The following is a 21,041-nucleotide window of genomic DNA, read 5'->3' as shown; positions in this document are numbered from 1 at the left end:
TGCCTCCTTCCTCTCTGATAGATCCCAAATGGTCAAAATAGCTAACAGTCTTTCAGCTCCTGTAGCAGTCAGTCAAGGTGTTCCTCAAGGCTCCATACTTGCACCCACACTGTTCAATCTCTATTTAGAACCGTTGGGAAATCTGCTGAGTAAATCCGGGATCCACTATCATCTATATGCGGATGACACTCAGATTTACCTTAAGGTGGCCTCCAATCACGATCTCTCCTTCCTTAGCTCTACCCTCGACTCCATTCAAAACTGGATGGTAACTCATCAACTGATCCTGAATCCCTCCAAAACAGAATTCCTCCTCCTTTCCTCCTCCCTTTCTCATCCCCCAGTGCAAACATGGATGGATCAGATCAATCTAATGAACAATAAGCCCATCATTGTCGAGAGCGCAAAATCCCTGGGTGTCATTCTAGACAAAAAACTTAATCTACTCTCCCACATTAACTCCATTGCAAAGTCTGCTCGACACCAACTGCGCCTTCTTTGGGGGATTCGTCGCTTCTTCCCGGAGTACGACCTTAAAACCCTGGTCCAAGCGCTGGTTCTCTCCAGATTGGACTACTGCAACTCTCTTCTTACTGGCCTTCCCAAATCCCACCTTTCCCCCCTGAAGTCTATTCTCCATTCAGCAGCTCGTTTCATATATGGGGCCAAAAGAAGCGACCACATCACACCCATTTTATCCACCCTCCGTTGGCTTCCCATAGAGGCAAGATCTATCTACAAAACTGCATGTATCACCCACAAAGCCTTGCACTCCTCCTCCCCTCGCTACCTGGTGAATAAACTGAAACTCTCTGGGGGCTCCAGACCATCACGTAATGCAGAAAAGTTATTGCTTGAACCTCCCACTTTCAAGAAGGAAAGATTGATGGCCCAATCCTTTTCAGGCAACGCGGTGAGAATCTGGAACTCACTTCCGCCTCAGCTTCGGACCACCACCTCTTCCCAGGCCTTCAAAACTGACCTCAAAGCTCTCCTCCTTCAAAGACACTTCCTAAGTTAATTCAAGCCCTCTGTTTTCAGAAGGAAGTCCTTCCATTATAGGATATTCTGTTCTCCATGCCTATAGAAGTGCCTTCCCAGGGTGTTTTTGTGTTTTGAGTGTCTGCCATTTAGTGCAGTATTTTACCTCTACCTGTATCTTGTACTCGTTTGTAACATGCACACGGCACCTTTCCTTTTCAACGTATCATTTGCTACCTCTTATATCTTGTTTGCTTTTGATACATGCACAACGGCCACCACTGCCTCATGTAACGTAACTATTGTTTTAGTGTTTTGAGTGTCTACCATTGATTGCAACTTTTTTACCTCTATTCGTACTTTATTTACTCTTGTAACCTGCACACGTCACTTTTTCCTCTCATAACGTATCGTTTGCTACCTCGTTTATTTTTTGCTCTTGATACGTGCACAATTATCACGATTGCCTCTTGTAATGTAACGCTTGTTTTTGTAACTGGCTCACTTGTAATTTGTCTCCTCTTGTATCTTTACTTTGCCTATTGTGAAGCGCTCTGACACCTTCGGGTAAAGTCCGCGCTATATAAAAACGCATTAAATAAAATAAAATAAATAAAATACAACCCATCTTTTTAAACTCTTATCCTTAGTCCTCCTCCTCTCCCTAAAACCTTTGTCAGAGCAGGAAAGTGCCACAGATGAATTGTCTCTTATTTCAGGTGCTGACCTGGGCTCAGAAGCAAGGTGAGCGCATCCAGGCTCACAGCCTTTCACTAGCCACAGAGCGGGAGGAGATCACCCGGCTCATCGATTGGATCGCTGCTGCTGAGGAGTCCTTGAGCCTTCGAGACCAGGAGCCCCTGCCAGAGGAGATGGTGGCCCTGGAGGAGCTCATCTCTCAGCACAATGTAAGCAGGAAGAGATCTGCTCATATGCCCGCTACCTACGGATGTATCAAGAGGGTTGATGATCTCAAGGTTCCTAGTGCTGTAATATGGTGGCTTATCCAGTCCAGGTTGTTCTGGGACTTGTTTTGTTGCTCACCCCATTATGAAATATGAGGACTACAAGTAATAAATTGCAAAGAGGAAGCTTGGACTTCATGACCTACAGATGAATCGATGGATGAATAGATGAATAAGTATGGATTGATGGTTGGATTTATTCATAAATATATGGGTTCTTGAATGGAAAAGGTATTGAATGAGTGTATGGACACATGGATAGATATATTTGTAGATAGATGGAGAGATTCCTGGATATATTGATTCATGGATGGATTCCTGAATTTGTGGATGAATTAATGTCTATATAGATCCTCCAACTTTCATAGGTTAATTAATGGATAGATAAATACATGAATGCATGGATAATGTACAGATACATTGATAGGTGATTTTATGGAAGGATTTGTGGGTGGGTGCATTGTGATAACTTTATGTATGGATTTGTGGATGGAGGATTGCTTTGATGGACTAATGCATGGATCCATAGATTGAGAGAGATGCATTAATGGATTTATGAATTCACAGATTGATGGATTTATGAATATATTCATAGATGGATAGATTCATGGTTGATTCGTAGATGGATAGTTGCAAGGATACATGAATGGTTTGGGAGCACGCACCGAAAGATGCATGAATGCACTTATGGTATGATCCATTTATGTGGAGATTCGAGTCGATGCATGGATAGATACATTCATGGATGATTTGTCAATGAATGAATCAATGGATGAGTTATTGGAGGGAGAGATTCATGAATGGATGCATTAATGGCATTACGTATTCACAGATTGATAGAATGTATGCATTACTCAGTGAATATATGTGTCTATCTATTGCTGTACACTGAAACAATGTATCTTATAGAGACTTCTTACTGCAGATTTCCTACCTTTGAATTTTCCTCGGCAGACTGGATCAAGATTTCTTTTTTTTTAGCAGTACCCCTGTGTGCTGGTAGGTGGCATTGATCAGCTCTGTGTGGTGTCGTTGGTGACGGAAGTGACGTGCGCGGTGCCTATACAGATACCATCCCAGCTCACTGACATCAGTACTTTTCTTTCTGCACCAGTCTGCGCGCAGATCTAGAGAGAACAACCGCATCCATTACTTTTTGACTAAGCTTTTTTTTACTTTTGTCAAAGCTTTTTTTAAATGTTTTTCTCCTGGTGTGGCACAAACTCCATCTAGGAAGGCTGGCTTGAAGTCCTGCGGCACCCAGACCCACACCTTGTTTGCCTTTAGTGCCCTGAGCACGATCATGAGTTGAAAACCTGCATCAACTGCTGCACCATGGATCCGAAGGCCTTGAGGAAGTGGTCCATCAACCTCCTGGCAGCTCAACATGCGACTCTATAGTGATCTTGGTCGAGGAGACAGTCCCGGGATTTGTCACATTCAAAGTTGTTGGGCCATTCGGGTAAGTCCCACTGCAAGAAGAAGAAGACGAAGAGGTCTTTGACTTCTCCCCATCCGTTGCTGTCATCCGATGAGGGAGCGTTGTCATTCGAGGCCTGTCTCTGCTGTTGAGCCGGCACCTGGGGCGGCTCCACGCCGGAGCAAACCTTGTCTAATTCTGAGAGTTTTATGAGGCCATGCACCTCAGATTTGGGTGGCCCATTTCCTCCGGCATGCCTTTGTGCCCTGCGAGTTCGGGAGAGGCCCCTACTGGTTCCCCGCTGACACCTCTGGCCTGGGGCCAGTGGGGCCCTTTGGATCCACTGATGGATCCGGACTGGCATCAGTTGTACCACCTCGACCTTTCCCGGTGTCAGTCCTGATGCCAGGATGCTTAGCGATTTCATAGTCGGCGCCACACCTGGCTGAGGACGACTAGATTTTCAGGGGTTGTCCAAGCATCACTTATGGGCATGCCCTTTGATGGCACCTGTCTCTTTGGAGACAAGGCAGACTCAGAGCTGGAGTATTTAACTATAATAGGACTATGGACAGATCCTTTAGCCTATCTATGGCCCCTAACTACCCCCAAGTCGCCTTTCCCACCTTTCGTGCCTACGGAAGGGGATTCCAACTGCATCTTTACACGCCCATCCACCACGGTGTGCAATATTCGAGCCTCTGCATCGCTGAGGACGTGGTACCCACAGACCTGGTGGGTCGGTCAGCCAGAGATCGGGCCAGACATGCAACACTTGTTTACTCCTTCACCCTTCATCATGCCTCAGTCAGACATTAATCTTGTGCTCACTTTCATCATGTGCACTTCCTTTGAGCCTGTGCATAATTATCCCTCAGGCTTCTTACCATCAACATGGCCTTCTTCATGGCAGTAACATCAGCCTGGATGGTCATTGAGCTTCTGGCCTTATCATCAAAGCCTCCATACATGAGCATCTCTCCAGACAAGCTGATGCTGCATACTAGGGCCTCTTTTCTGCCGAAAGTAATCACCCCTTTTCATGTAGGCCAATCCATCACCTTGCCTGCTTTTTATGCTCCACCACATTCTCTCCAAGGAAGAGGAGCGACTTCACCCAAAAGAGTGTTGTCGTTCTACCTTGACCGCACAAAAGAGTTCCTGGTGAATGACCAACTCTTCGTGGGCTATGTCGAAGCGCAGAAGGAAAAGGATGTGCAGACACGGGCCATCTCTTGTTGGATCGTGCTCTGCATAAAGATCTGCTATGCATTGGCCAAAAAGCAACCCTCTAAGTGTTCACATGCTCATTCTACCAGAGCAAAAGTTGAGACTATTGTGTTAGCACTCACAGTTGCAGGCAGCAACCTGGGCCTCATTACACACGTTCACCAAAGACTACTGCTTGGATAGTCCGCTCCGTTGGAATGGGCTCGTTGCCTGTTCGGTCCTGCACAGACCCACCTCCAGGGAGCTATTGCTTGGATATCTATTTAAGGTAAGACATCTGTGACTAGAAGTCTCCATCAAATGAATAGGTTACTTACCTTTGGGAATGCCTTATCTGGTAGAGACTATTTAGCTACAGATTTCTTACCGACCCACCCATCCTCCCCACTCTGTGAGCAGATTCTAGGGTCAGGGCTGTTTCCCTTTCAGGGCCCTAGTTTTCCAAACCAATGGTCAATGTTCTTCGTGGCTCTGCACTCCTGGCGTGGAGAGTCTGGAAAAGAAACTGATGTCCGCATGCTGGGGTGGCACCTATATAAGCACTGCACATGTCACTTCCGGTGTGGATGACGCCGCCGCCATGTGGAGCCGGTCAATGCCACCTACCAGCGTGCAGGGGTACTGCTCAAGAAATATTTCTGGATCCAGTCTGATGCCTGGGGAAAATTCAAAGTTAAGGAACCTTCAGCTAGAGGTATGTAACTTGTTCTTCAGGGTGTTCCTATCTAGGTTTCAGCCAGAACCAGCATCACTGGGCTCAATATGTTAATAAAAAAAAATGTGACCATGTTTTCAGATAGCTCTTAAAAATGACAAGCCCAATCTCAAAGAGGCAGCGGGTGGGTTTGCTCCATCCACACATGGGCAGGACTGCAATACTTCTTAGTAAGAATCATTGACACCAAAATACCCTTAATTTGATTTGTTTTTCTATGTAAGAGTTACCAAACGTTTAATTGTGCCCTTGTGACATGGAGGTAGCCAAACACATCATTTCTGATAAAGATGTCTAACTGCATATTCTTTACCTTTTGAATACCTCAGGCATTAGACTTGATCCGGAAATGTTTGTATAGCAATGTCCTCCAGTGTCGACACGTGACGTTGTGCGACGTCATGGCTCCGCCTGCGATTCCATTTCATGCAACTGTGACGTCGGCTTCCCTACATGTACATTCCCTGCTTCCGTCAGTTCCTTTCTTTGCATGCCAACTGACTTGTGTGCGGAGCTTTGACCATCATTCAACAATTGAGGGTTAACTTCTTCTAGAAATTACTTTTTTTGTGTGGAGGATGTCATCAAAACCTTCAGGTTTTAAACCATGTATGACCTGTAACCAACAGATGTCAGTCACAGATCTACATGATGTCTGTTCGTGGTGTCTTGGTTCCAGCCATGACGTTCCTCTTGTGCTAAGATGAACAAACAGGCGAATCGGGAGCGGAAAACACAACTTGCAGTAGTGGAGTTCAGGAAATCAAAGACTAGGTCCTGTTAGATGTCCATGGCTTGTCGATCTCGGTCCAGGTCAAGAGACTGGTCTCATTCTCCATTGAGAGGTAGTTCAAAAGATAGGACTTCATCAAAGCCAAGTAAGTCATGGAAGAGCCATAAGAAATCGAAGCATAACTTTGCACCACTGTCATCATTTCCACCATTTGCAGTTGTATGCAGTAACAGCGCCTTCCACTTGAAGTTGTTCTCCAGCTAGGGATTCTCCTTCCAGGGATACAACTTCAACATATTTTCCTTTATGACTCCCAGCAGATACGGTAGCAATGCCAGATCACATCCAACAGCTTAAGGAAGCTATGGACTCAGTCTTTGGTGTTAGTCCTTATCTTGTTGCTACGCCTTCGGGCTCCACAGATCTGAGGAGGCCTCCGGTTGGGGAGATGTCAGTGGATCCGCCCTCAGCACCATCTGTTTCATGTTTCGGGTTTGAGGCTGATGATGTCGAGATTAGTTATACTTCTAGTTATATTTATGTTATTAAACTATAACTTGGAGCCTACAGTTACTTTTCGGCACGAGTTATAGTTTCTGCAGATAAGAATAACTATAACTGCTGAATTTTTATGGTTTTGTGTGGATAAAACGTGAACCTAACTATAACATCCCTGTAACCTTTGTTTTTTTTCAGTGAATTTCTATGTTTTTTTTTAGAGAGGTTTTTTCCACTGGGCTTCTTATGTGCAGACCCATTGTGGATTTACACTGGGGGCTGCGCTGTGTGCCGCGGTGGATCTGTGGATCAGCCAAAAAAAGGGCAATTTTTTTGCTCACGAGGGGTCCCTTAGAGACCCGTCTGTGTCCTATGGGGTCAGGATACCTCTATCCTGAACACTTATATGTGTTTTAGTTATGTTTTCTCCTCGGGGGACCAGTCAAGAACCAAAACAGTGACTGCAACTTCCCTTTTAGGTAGCGGCCAGCCAATCAGGGCCTCGCTTTTTGCACGTCCCTAGATAGCATCTTCTGTATAGGATCCACGTCCCTACATATCTATATTTTTCCCCTTTAATAACTTTGAAACTACTGAACAGATTTACACCAAATCACAAAAAGCACGATCTGTAACCAAATATCTGGCCTCCTGCAAAAGTTGGTGTAATTCTGTTCAGTGGTTCGGGCTGTAGCCGTGTGTAAAGACTGCAAAATCCATCGAGACTTAGAATGGGGAAAAAGCAATTCGGGCCCCCCCACCCTTTTTTCTCAGACCCCGCTTAGCGAGTCATCCTGAAACTTTCCAGACAGCAGCTCAAGTAACTGGTACACTACAACTGGTAGTTTTGAAATTTTCGTCAAACGGCACCAAAGCTATTAGCAAAACAAAAATTGCTTCGTCTATGGGAAAGGTTAGCCTAAATATAACTACCTACTGGCTATCATTAGTAGGATATATATATCTATATCTATCAGGCTGCACTGTGGACATCTTTGCACATATTTACCAAGCGTTATTGTTTAGATGGTCGTCAGGAGAGAAGGGCATTTTGCCTGGTCGGTCCTGCAAGTTTTCCTACTGTGAGTCAGTCCACAGACCCACCAACTGAGAGGTACTGCTATGGTATCTATTCAAATGTGAAGAAACTGTGGTTAGAAGTCTTTATCAGAAGAACAAGTTACTGGCCTTTGGTAGACTTTTTTCTGGTAGAGACCCTCTCTGCACAGATTCCCCACCTGCCCTCCCACCTCCCATTCTCTGGATGCATGGTTATGATTTTGGATGTCTGCACATAAATAATGTATACTTATCATACACTTCGCCTTTGGGTTTCTTAAAGCTCCACGTCTGTTGGTACATGCGAAGGGCAGAAAGAAACTAATGTGAGCAGGTGATGTATATGTAGGGAAGTCGACAGCACTGCAGCAGGAAATTACATCTCACGGCAAACCATGACGTTCAACGACAGCACCTGTCAACAATTTGGGACATTGCTTTACAAATGTTTGCAGATCCAGTGTGACACTTGGAGGTTTTCAAAAGGTGAGGAATATGCAGGTAAGATAGTCTCTTCCAGAAAAGGCATTCTCTGAATGACCTCTGTAAAGAAATTGACATGAACCTTATTTGTCTGAGAGGTTAACTTTGCAACAGAGCTGGGTGAAATCCACCAGTGGAGTAGCTTGAAATTCACAGTTTAACCTACTGATGGAGTGCAGTTGTCTTTCATAAAAAAGGAGGTTAGTTGCATTACGTAGTGCAGAGTGGAGACAGTACTTATACTTGGGGTTAAGTCCACCATGGAAGTAAAGCCATCTTAATGGAAAAGATATTTGGAATATTTTTTGAATCACTTTACAGCTTAGGGGATCAGGAATCCTGTTTGATAGTTCCCATTCAGTTTATCACAACACATTGCTATCAGGTACATGTGCTTTGCTTGTGTTTTGTTCTAATTACTTGGATCAACTTCCTTTCCAGGTGTTCATAGAGGAGCTAGAACGAAAACAGCCCGAAGTAGAGAAAGTGACAAAGTGCTGTAAGAAGAAGCTGGGGACCGAGCCTCAAACTGCTGTGGCACGAAAAGTCTCTAGTAGTAAGCATGTGCTCAAACTACCTCGGCTCTTCTCTTATTGTGCTTCCTCCCCACAACATATGCATGTTCCGTATGGAGTTTTAGATAACGTTCACCTTAGACTACCACAGACCATCTACTAATTTCTAATGCTAACAGTTCACAAACTTTATGTAAATCAAATGTTGCTTAGGTATACACAGGACACCTTACCCCAGCCTCTGTAGTGGCATAGCTGCTGACTGTGGAACATAGAGAGCATGATTCTTTATTTTTTTAAATACTTGGGTAATGGAAACTGTGATTCGGGGCCTGGGTACATAATTTTATCGTCCTATGCCTCAAACATCTAAACAAATGTGTAGCTATATGTAATCTCACTATTACATACATCTAACCACATTCCTTCCATCACACTATAGTTTGTCTAATCTGCTCTGAAACGCAGACCCACACTCCGCATTGTTCTTTGTCTAGCACAAGATGCTGTAATTGCTCTAAAATAGTCTCTGCGAAGCACTTACTGCTCATTCATAACTGATGTAAGTTCAGCTTTCTTCTTTCCATTTCTCTTTGAGGACACACATATATACTCAAGCTCCTCTTCTCCCATCTTGTTGCCCATATGTATGCCTAGCCTCTTCTCCCAGTTCATGTTGCCCATTTGTATACCTAGCCTCTCCCCTTCTGTCTCCTGCTGCCCATTCTCTCCTTTCATGCCATCTATTGCACCGTTCTCCACTGGATCTCATGCTTCCCATTGTACTCATAGCCTCTCTTCCTTTCATCTCATGCTCTCTGCATGTACTATTCTTTCCTCCTCCCATCTCATCTGTGTGTACACTGAGCCTGTCCCTCTCTCCCCCACGATGCCAATTTCTACACATGGTTTTTCCTCCTTCATCAATTGCTACCTGTCTGTACAGTTACTCTCCTTCCCTCATGCACACCCGATTTTACATCTACCTTCACCTTCCAACTCAAAGTGAAGATTTCTGTAATAGGACCCTGATGGATTTCTCACACTGGCTTATGCATTACAGAGAGACGCAGTTCTTTGAAGTCTCCTCAACCTCCTCCAGCTGTACCAGTGGTTGATCTTGAACCCCAAGGTCCACACATTGCCCAGCTACTTAACCGCTGGCAACAGCTTTGGTTTCTTTCAATGGACAGACAGTGCCGTCTCCAAGCAGCCCAGCAACGACTGAAAGAGGCGAGTATGGCCTTGAGATGGTTACACTGGACCAGATGATACATTTTTGCAGGAGCACTCAAAGATGCAGTTGACACCAGTTTTCTGTTTCCAGATCGAAAAATATTTGCACCTCAAACAATTTGTTATTGGCAGTTTATTGTCTGTTATGTTTCACACTATAATCCTTGTTTTCTCAGTCAATGTCTAGATGGAGGGGTGGAAAGTTTATAATTCTGATAGCTTTTTTTTCATTAACTATCATCATGTTTCATGTTTAAAAATCGACAAATGCTGATGTATACTTCTAACCGCAGATTCCTCACCTTGTGAATACTCCCAGGTGCCAGACAGGATCCGGAGATTTTTCTCAGCAGTTCCCTCACATGCCAGTAGGGGGAGTCATGTGGCATTGTCCCATCTCAGAAGTGACGTCAGAGCAGCAACACAGTCACCACCTTTGCTAACTGATGTCACTTCCTTTCTTTCTGTACCTTCTGATGTGAATTCGGAGCTTGCTGATTCGAATTCTGTCAGGGATTTCCTACGTTTTCCAGTGTGCCAAGGACATGTTTCCCCCTTAAAATAACAAGGTTCAGGATTGCAACAAACAAATGTGGGCCAGCACTATCTTCTCCATCAGTGAGGTGGCCGACCCTGACTCCAAGGCAACAGATCCCGCACCGCAACATCATCCGCTCAACCAGCGTCGCATTCAACACTACTGGCATGTTTCAGGACCACTGTACCAGAACCAAGGGCACAGCACAAATCCAGAAGAGAGGCCCAAAGGGTTTTAGAGAATGAGGTGTACCGCATTGAAGGTATGTCCTGTATCCAAGTGATCCATGAGCTTTTGTGCTCGGATTTGTATCCGCTCAACTTCATCAGCTGGTTGAATTTGCTGGCATCTCCTCAGGCAATGGTTTGGATACCTCCACAGAAATGGTATGGAGTTCCCTTCAAAGAATCCTCCCTCAGAAGTCATGTTTTCCACACAGTATTGAAGAAAGCTGTGGAGGTTGCTCTACTTACCACTTCCCTCCATGCACATGAAGACTAATGTCCTCAAGGAGGTTCTCCTACACAAACCCTGGAGTTCTTGCTCCCTTTCAGTGATACCTTATTAGAACCAGCATGGGAGAAGCTGCCTTCAGCGCAGGTAGGGAATAAACTAGTGACACTATGATATTGTCACACACCAGACAACCCTCACTTTATGTCCTCTCACCCACCTCCGGAGAGCCTTTAGGATTATTTGTCTTCAGAACAGGTGTTGAGGAGTTTTCCTACTTCACCATCAAACAGTGCATCAAAACGTCTGGAGATTTGGGCAAAAACATGATCTCTGCCAGAAGCATGTCATTAAAATCTCTGAATAACAATTGACTCTTAGCAGAGTATTCTGATGCCCTATGGGAAATGGTTCAGCTTGCCATCCCCCAAGTCTCATATCAAGGTGTGCTTCTCAGAAGTCATCAACGATGGCCAAAAAGCTTTGTGCCACTTCATCAAGTCCCACTGCAACATGGTGCATTTAGTGGCCTACACTATGGGGTCCCCAGTAGTGGTCTGCTGTTATGCTTAGCTTTACATGTTGGGGCTTTCCACGGATGTTCAGGCCACCTCATGGATCTACATTTTTGTGGTACCATCACTGAAGTTGACTCAGCTCTGTTCTGGTTTAAGACTCTCAAGGCTGCAGACAGATCCTTGGGTCTCCAAGACCCTCAACCTCAGCACGATTATAGACCTTTTCATCGCTTTTGAGACTTCTCTTGAGGGTTCAGCGCTCAGCAACTCCATTTTGCCCAGACACAGTCTCAACAGCTTAAAATACTATGGTTAGATAGTCCAGTGGCAGGGCTAGAGTAAAGAGCCACAGATCCCTCCGTCCAGCCTCCTCCTCCCCTACCTTGCTTTCTCTCGTTGCTCATGTTCTTCCCCAGCACCACAAGCAAAGTAGGCCTAGATTGCATCTACCAGCGCACCAGGAGCCTGTGGGAGACCAGATGTCCCCTTTATACCATTCTGAAAGGCAACTACTTCAGACCAGTGGGTCCTTCACATGATAGATAGCGGGTGTTTCCTACCCTTCCTACAGGCCTCTCCTTGCCTCCATCCTACCTTCCTTACAGTTCTAAGACTAATCTTTCTCTTGTCCAACAAGAGATGGCACTACTCCTTTTGAAGAGAGCTGTGAATTTAATGCCAGGCCAGGAGCTTAAGGAAGGATGCTATTCACTGTGACTTCCTTGTTCCCAAGAAGAATTGCTGTATGCATCTGATCCTAGACCCCAGAGTCCTGAATCTCTACCTTAGGACGGAGAATTTCAAGATACTGACCCGAGCTCAGGTCCTATAGGTATTGGAAGCAGGGGACTGGATGGTGTCACTCAACTTGCAGGATATTTACTTTCACATCTCGATTCTGCAATCGCACTGGAAGTATCTGTGTTATGTGGCAGGTTCCACCCATTACTGATATGCAGTGATCCTGCTTGGGTTGATATTGGCACCTCAAGTCTTCACCTAATATTGTTGGCGGTTGAAGCTTATCTTGGACTGTCATATATTCCATTTTCCATGTACCTGGATGATTAGCTGCCTGAGACCGAGTTGACAGAGTTTTTGTTGCTCCATCTGCAGTCAACAACAGCTCTCCTGTTTGACCTTGGCTTTTCAATAACCAGGATTCCATGAGGCAACACAACATATCATGTCTATAGCGTTGGTTCTGGATACCATCTTTTGCTTTGCACCTTTCCTCCTCCTCAGGATCCACGACATCCAGAAGATGATTCCATCCTTCATGGAAGATGGTGTAAGAGTTCCAGCCCTGAAGGTCTTACCCCTGATAGGTTTCGTAGTTTCCTGTATCCTTCTGGTCACTCATCTGCATTGGCATATGAGGGTTCTGAAGTGGTGCCTTTGCAGGCATTGGTTTCAACACTGAAGAGTTCTGTCGGACACCACTGTGGTATCTCAAGACACCCAAGTGGATGTGGTTTGGTGGAGGTACAAAGGGAACCTTCACGGAGGAATGATCTTCAGTCCCCCTCCAACCGTGGCCACAATAGTAATGGATGCCTCCACTCTTGCATTTGTTGCTCATGCTCAAAAAAAGCAAGTACTTCACATCAACCTACTACTATTGCAGGCAATTCTGCTGGTTCTGGATGCTTTCCTCTCATCTTTTCAAGGTTGGTCTATCCAGATCTTGGCAAACAGTACAACTGTGATGTGGTACCTGAACAAACAATGGAGAGTAGCATCTTAACTCTTTTACCTAGATGAATTGAGATTGTGGTTTTGGGCGCACCATCAAGAGATCTGGTTAACAGCCAGTCACCTGGCAGGGTCTCTGAACGTCAGAGCCACAAGCTGGAGAAAGCTTTATCTTGCCAATGACAAGTGGCATTTTCTGCCGGAGGGCAGTCCAGGATATTTTCACCAAGTGGAGCACTCCATTGCCTCCTTAGAAAATGCTCAGTGCCAGCAGTTCTCCTCCGTCCAGTATCGATTGAGGGTACACTTATGGGAACTCTATAAGTTGATGTGGAACGTTCAGCTGCATAGCCTTGGTTGCTCAAGTTCTGAGGAAGATTTTCCAAGACCAGGGCAGAGTCATTCTAAATGCCCCAGAATGGCAGAGGGAGATCTGGTATGCGGACCGTCTGCACTTCTCCTTATGTTAACTGCTCCGACTGCCGTCCAGGGCAGACCCCCCTCTCCCAGTCAGTGGATGGGACTGCTCTATAATTTCCAAGGCCTCAACCTTCATGCCTTGAGATTGAGCCTCTAAGCTCCTTTCAGCTGCCACTGAAGGTGGTGAACATCACCCTGTGAGCTCATCACCCCTTCATAAAATCTCTTTTCTGTGAGATGGAACAGTTTTGTTTCACAGTGCGCAGAAAACAGGGTGGCCCCTTTACAAGCCTAAATATCAGAAGTCTACCACTTTACACTGTTTCTAGCTTAGAGGGTGTGCAGTGGCCTTTGTAAATGGGCTACTGTAAAGGGGTATGTAGCTGTGTTGTCAGCATTCCAGACCACTCTGTTCAGGTCCCCTATTATGATGAGGTTTCGTAAGTGGTTGATCAATCTGTACCCTCCAACTACCTTTGTTATACCCAGTGGGGTAAAATTGTGTTTTAACAGTCTCAGTGGGGTCTCTATCCAAGGCCCTTCAAAGTTGCGGTTATAAACCATAAAAACTGTGTTTTTGGTGGCTATCACCTTGGCAAGTTGGGTCATTAAGTTGCAGGCCCTAAGTCCCTCCCGCTGTCTACAACCTTTTTCCTTGACAAAATGGTGTTGTGTAACTGGGCTCCTTTCGCCTCAAAAGTGGTTACTCCCTTTCACCTGAGTCAAACCATCACCCCTTCAGCCCTCCTCCCCCGTCCTTCTGTCTCCCGGCTCATCCGACAGAAATGGCTGCAGCGCCTGAACAATAGGCATGCGGACATTTCTTTATCTTGAGTGTTCTAGAGACATGAGATTGGATGACCAACTCTTTGTCAGTTACCGTGGCAGTAGAAAAGGAAAAGTGGTACAGTAACAGACGTTATCCCACTAGAATGTGCTTTGCACCAGAGTGTGCTGTGCACTTGCCAACAAGGAGTCACCGGGAGCAGTCAGAGCTCACTCTGCCAGAGCCAAGTCATAATCTTCTGCACGGACCCGGTGCTAAAACGTGCCGGTGCCCACAGCCCTCCTCTTAAACACGCGGCTGCTGCAGTTAAATGTGCGAGCCCGGAATACTGAGACGGCGTAATCCTGAAGCCATCTCGGGCCTCTTCAATCTGTTTACAGCCACTCCCTACCCCTTCAGCTCACTCTTGCAGCTATCTGCTTTCTCCCATTGTGACACTTTTTCGTTTTTCTCTTCCTATGCCTTTGCCATATGTGTCTTTTGCTCGTAGTAAATGATTGAAGCAGAAAATAAGCGCCGGTGCCCTGCACCGGAAACAACAAACACAAAGTAAGCACTGCACAGACCAGAGGCATTCCTATTGCAGAAATCTGCAAGGTAGTGACGTGGGCGTCTCTACTCACTTCGCCAAACATTGCTAGATGGTGCATAGAGGTGGGCACTTTACTAATTCTTTGCTGCAAGATATCATTTTATACCCACCTTTTATCCCTCCTCCCAAAAAAAAAGTATGGCTTGGGAATCCATTCAGCAGGTGAGGAATCAGTAGGTAGAAGTATCCATCAGGAAAAAAAGGTATTTACCTTCTGTAGCGATACTTCTGTCGGATACTCTGTTTACCTGCAGAGCCCTCAGGATCCCCCCTCCCTCCCTGTCTGACTGATGTAAATACAGGAATAGATAAATAAATAAGGTTCCAATTAGACGTTTGGCACTGCACGTTCTCTAATTGATGCTTCTGTGTCTGCTCAATTCAGAAGCTTGGGAAACAAGCATTTGCAATGCAACGGGTCTCGCGTTTGCTCGTGTTAGAGCCGATCGCGTTGTAAACTCCTAACCCGACTTTTCACTTATCGGGCAAAAGTGCATTTATGCACGTAACCCGAAAAAGTGAAATCAAGTAGGTAAAGCGCTCGACTTCTGCCAAGCGAGATCGGGCTCGTAAATTAGTTAAAAAAGAAGTCCACGAGCCCGATGGAAAACAGCGAGCCTCGCATGTTCTCTGTACTTGGTCGCTGCGCTGGAGGAGGGCTAGACACCGGAAAAGGCGTGACGTATGCGTGCCTCGACTAATGAAAGCAAGCCGATTTAATTAGGGAAGCCCACGAACCAATAAAAAGCACTGACGTGAAGTTGACAGGGCTCGGAGCCCTTTACTAAATACTAAAGAGTCTCCCTGCTATACGCATGCGCGAGCGCATGCAAAGCAGGCTCGACCCTAAAAAAATGACAGAATTTAAGTTTTTTTGCCGGGGTGGGCATTATATGGCTTCAGCGACATCCAGTGTCACTTCTGGTTTTGATTCGCTGCCAGCATCCCCAGCGGCGCAAGAACTTTGAAGTTTTTCAGATCCAGTCTGACTACCGGGGTCATTCAACCGGTGAGAAATCTGCAGGCAGATGGAGGATCCACCACAAAGATCTTCACCGAAGGTAAGTAACTTTTTCTTCTGAATCGTAGGAGTTTTAATTTTCATTGAACTCATAAACAACCTTCCACTGCCCTGTCTTGAATGCTCACACAGCACTGCCCAATTTTCATAGGATAATGGTAGCAGTGCCAAATTCAAACACAAAAGGTGAAGGCAGAACATTACTTGTGAGGAAATCACAAATCTGATGTCACACAGGGATATTGCCAAAGTCACTATCTCTCAACAACCCCTTGGGTTTTACAGTGCTGAGTATTCACTCCCTCTAACTACAATTTAGGCTCCTATATTTTATTCAGGATACAGTAAAAAAAAAAAACTAAAGAATGTACCAGCACTTGACGAAATTGTAATGGGCCTTCTATGCGAATATTTAGAAGTGGCAATAACTTCTCCCGCTTTTCGTGGGAGCAATATCTTGCGATGGTATACTCCCCACTCCAGAGTCTCACAAGTAGTTTTAAAGATAACTCGTAATCAAATGTTATCTAGATTTTACGACCATACTGGGGCAGTCCTGTGTGTTGGCGGCCCCATATGTCCAGTCCCATCACCATGTATTTACAAGTGTGTAAAGGCCTGAGACAGATATAAACCAATAAAATGTCAATCACTCTATGGCATTACCCAGTTTTAATTGTTTCGTGTGTGATGGTATACATGAAATCTGACTGGTCACCTCACAGAGCTTGTGTCATTTAGTGACACCCACAAATAGTTGACTAATTTCAGTGCATATTATAGCAAAGTCAAGCGCCTATATTAGCACCTTTAATCAATGTATCATGGTGACTTAAAACACGTACTCGGGCCCCATTGAAAGGATGCTAGAAGACATGTACCTATTTAGACAAAGAACCTCTGTTCATCATTACCGTTGTGCCACTGAAACCATTAAGAAAACTATCAAATGGCAGAAAGATATATCTCAAGTTTAAAATTATATTTGGAGGATGGGTTAGGCTTTTACCCTTAAGCCGTTCTAGGGCTGCCATCAAAAACTAGAGCTCTGCAGCAAATTTCAAAACAAGGCTTGGTGATCTAGAGAAGTTTCTGGCTTCTTTTTTTTTTGTTTTTAAATCTGTTTATTAAACTTTATGCACACACAACAGTACAGTGTACTATTAATGGTTTTGCGATCCGTTTGCACACAATTATGAACTAGTACAGCGCAATTGCGCAATGGAGTACGAAAGATGGAACTTGAAACTATGTAAAAAATAAATAAAGTCACAGCTAAACACCGCTAATATCACTCCTGTTGTTGGCTACGGCCCTTAGAGGGCATGGGGGGGGGGTGAGAAGAAGGATACATCTATTGTGTATAGGGGACGGGGAGACATAATTGAGATATGAGTTGTATGACAGAAAGGGGCTCAGACCCAGGCTGGTAATAAGCAAGGCTAGGCGTGGATTGCGTAAGAGCATAATTGTAGGGGAAGCACACTAAAGTGTTGCGTTGTTGTATTGGGGGAGGGGGAATGAGGAAGTTAATGCAAAGGGTGAGTACAGGTGGGGCAACTGAGAGTAATGTGATATAAGTATTGAGCAAGAAAAATAATACATGCACAATTACTAGTTTAGGGTGGGTATGTGTCATCCCTAGCTTCCATTGCCAACACAAAAGTGTCCCAGACTTCAGGGCCATCCCGCAGCAGGCCTTTGTGTTGTAATGAGCGTAGTGTCTGAGCTTCGGCTTGTGAGCGGCTATGTAAGTCACGGAGCCAAGCGGAGTGGGATGGGACGTGTGGGGCCTTCCAGTGCGTAGCTATTAGACGCTTGAAGACAACAAATGCAAGATCAATGAATCTGTGTATGTGTTTGTCGCTTTTGGTGCAGTGACGTATGCCAAGTAAGCAGGAGTCTGGAGTGGGCCTCAAAGTATGGGATGAGATGTCTGCTGTGGCATCCGTCACGCGATGCCAAGTCGCGTTTATTGAGTAGCAGCTCCAGACCATGTGGTAAAAGTCCGCTGCCGGAATAGCGCATCTGGGGCATGACGGGTTTGTGTTCGGGTATATTCTTTGGATACGGGCCGGGGATAGGTATGAGTGGTGGATGTAATTGAATTGGGTGTACCGCAGGCGAGGATTGCGAGATATTAACTTGATCGTTGTGAGAGCCGCGACCCAAGTTTCTTGTGATAAAGGAGAAGGGAGGACGGAATCCCAGCGTGCTTTAGCAAGCAGCAGGGCAGAGCAGACCTCAGCTAGCAGTTCTTCATATAATTTAGTTATGATGCCTTTTGTGCTACCTATGGTAAGGATAGTGGTAAGTACTTGGGATTCGGGTGGTTCATTCTTACCAGAGCCCCAGAGGTTATTGAGTAACCTTTTGATGGCGCTATACGTCAAGAAGGCACCAGTGTGTAACCCCAGATGCCACTAGTTCCACGAAGGTGCGCATTGTGGAGTTAGAGTAGTAATCGCCTACGTTCAGTATGCTCAAGTCCCGTGTATCATGGTGTGTTGAGAGTATCTGGGTGCCTGGCAGCTGAAGCAATGGTAACAGAGGGGAGTAAGGAAGTATGGGTGCCTTGCTTTGAACGTATCTGCGCCAGCAGAAACAAGCTGCCTCCAACAATATGGGTTTTGAGCATAGGTGATTAGGAGCGGATAAGAGTGAGGACAGTATCGTTTGCGGAGCTGTGTATGCTTGGAGCATTATGCGTTCGGGAGGGGAAGTTTCACTGAGCCATGTGGATAGCCATAATAGCTGGGCAGCTGCATAGTATCTTTCGAAGTTAGGCATGCCCCAACCGCCCGCTTCTTGCGAATATTGTGTTATAGCTAACGCTACTCTGCGTCTGTCTTTGCCCCAGAGCAGGTCGGTTAATAATAAGTGCAGTTTACTGAAGAACGAGCGTGGCAAGCATAATGGAAGGGCAGTGAAATAATATAAGAACCTGGGGAGGATGAGCATTTTGGCTATTGCTACCCGGCCCATAGGGGATAGAGGAAGTGAGCTCCAAAACAATAATGAGCTGCGGGTAGAACTGAGTGCCCTATTGATATTGCCCTCTTTCAAATCGGCAATGGAGTGATAAATTTGTATCCCCAGATATTTAAAGGTAGTGTGTGACCATGGCAATTGATATTGCGTTAGTACCATGTGAAGATCGGTTGGTATGGGGGCAGGGGGGAAAATACTTGACTTGGACCAGTTGACCCGCAGTCCGGAGGTGAGAGCGAAGGAGTCAAGCACTGACAACACCTCTGTCATGGAGGAGGTGTGATTACGTAGGTATATCAGGGCGTCATCTGCATATAAGGATATAATATGGTGTATATTAGACTCAGTGATGCCCCATATGTGTGCATAGCTACGTAGCTTAATTGCTAATGGTTCCATGGCTATGGCAAATAATAAAGGGGATAATGGGCAACCTTGTCTGGTGCCTCTGCCTATGGGGAATGCTTCAGAGATAGCGCGTCCATTTTTAACTCGGGCTGTGGGTTTGGAGTAGAGTGTTTGAATCCAAATGATGAAACCTGGACCAAATCCAAACGCTTTGAGTGTGCGTATAAGGCAATCCCAGCTCAGCGTGTCAAACGCTTTCTCGATATCTAGGGAGAGTGCCACCGCTTCTAATTCTGTTTTACTGTGCATTATATGAAGTAGTCTTCTAATATTTAAAAAAAAGTGCTTCTCCCTGGAATGAAGCCAGACTGATCAGGGTGTATTAAGCTTGATAAGTAAGGGAGTAGTCTGTTTGCCAGTATTTTCCCTAATAGTTTGCAGTCTGTGTTAAGGAGAGAGAGAGGTCTGTATGATTTCACGTCGAGAGGATCACGGCCCGCTTTCGGGAGGACGACTGTTAGCGCTTCGCGCATGGTGTCTGGCAGTTGTAGTACACCGCGCGCTTCATTAAATACCTCTATGAGTGGCTGTAGGAGGTGGGTGGCATGGGAGTTATAATACTCTACCAGTAGGCCATCTGAGCCAGGTGTTTTGCTACGTGCCATTTGTGCCAGAGCGGAACGCAGTTCCTCTATAGTAATGGGACCGTCTAATGTGGCGGCATTGTCAGTGATATGTGGGTTTTGGGAAACGAGAGAAAGTATGTCAGCTAATTGCTGCTCCGATGGGGGGAAAGGGGGCGTATATAAGGTGCAGTAATATGTGGAGAAGGCCTCGTTAATTCCTGCTTTGGTGTTAATAATGATGTCGGAGTTCAAGCGTAACGCACCAATGGGTGATGATTGTGAGGGTTGGCGGGTCAGCCACGCCAACAGCCTGCCTGATCTATCACCCTCGGCTTGTTGTCTTGTCATGTAATGTCTGTAGTCGTGCCTACATAGTCTTGTGTCTGCTTCTTTGTGGGCAGCTCTCAGCAAGTGCAGAGCAGCTAGTGTGGACTCGTTGCTGGAGACCTCAACCTCCGCTTTGCGGAGTTTAACCTCCAGACCTTGTAGTTCTTTGATGAGTGTCCTTCTAACCCCCACTGTGGCCACGAGACAGTGTCCGCGTATCACCGCCTTATGGGCATCCCACTCTGTAGCGCGAGATGAGGTTGTATTTTTACTCAGTGAGAAATAATTAGCCAGCCGCTTGGACATTTCTGCGTGGAAGGGGGGGTCTGAGAGAGCTTCTGTCTGCAGTCGCCATGTTGGTATGCGAATGTGCATGTAGCCCCAGGTCATTATTACGCAGAGCGGATTATGATCTGATATGGTGCGTGCTAGGTATTCGGTTGCACACACTTTTTGAATTACGGCTGCGGATACGAAAACCATGTCTATTCTGGTGTGCAGTTTATGTACGGAGGAGTAGTAAGAGTATTCGCGGTGGGTGGGGTGGCCCACCCTCCAGATGTCGCTCAAGCCGTTATTGGAGGCCCAACTTGCCAGTGCCTGCGAGGTGCGGTTGGAGGGAGCCGAGGCGAGTGGGGGGGAATTAGCGGTCTATTTGGGTATCTAGGACGCTGTTGAAGTCGCCCCCCACATATACACTCTAGCGAGGGGTCACTAAGATTGCCAGTGGAGAGCGTACCTAGGAAATCGCGTTGATTTGAATTTGGGGAGTATAACGCTACGAGCGCTAAGGGGGACCCGTCAAGGACGCCTTCTAGAATCACAAGTCTACCGTTGGGGTCAAATTGTGTGCGCGATATAGTAAACGGAACCCCAGGAGCAATCCAGAT

At 45.8% G+C, this 21,041-nt stretch overlaps 1 protein-coding gene across 3 annotated transcripts in view; it reads left to right on the top strand.

Moving 5' to 3' along the window:
* LOC138282926 (microtubule-actin cross-linking factor 1, isoforms 6/7-like) overlaps positions 1–21,041 on the top strand; it is a 533,430-nt gene that overhangs the window by 400,288 nt on the left and 112,101 nt on the right. For all 3 annotated transcript variants that reach the window (XM_069220983.1, XM_069220984.1, XM_069220985.1), the window contains exons 31-33: positions 1,701–1,889; positions 8,526–8,640; positions 9,663–9,832. In XM_069220983.1, the coding sequence (XP_069077084.1) occupies positions 1,701–1,889; positions 8,526–8,640; positions 9,663–9,832 (474 nt within the window). The remainder of the gene's footprint in view (positions 1–1,700; positions 1,890–8,525; positions 8,641–9,662; positions 9,833–21,041) is intronic.

This window comes from Pleurodeles waltl, chromosome 2_2 (assembly GCF_031143425.1).
Source record: "Pleurodeles waltl isolate 20211129_DDA chromosome 2_2, aPleWal1.hap1.20221129, whole genome shotgun sequence".
Classification (NCBI taxonomy): Eukaryota; Metazoa; Chordata; class Amphibia; order Caudata; family Salamandridae; genus Pleurodeles; species Pleurodeles waltl.
This window is presented reverse-complemented; position numbering and strand designations above follow the sequence as displayed.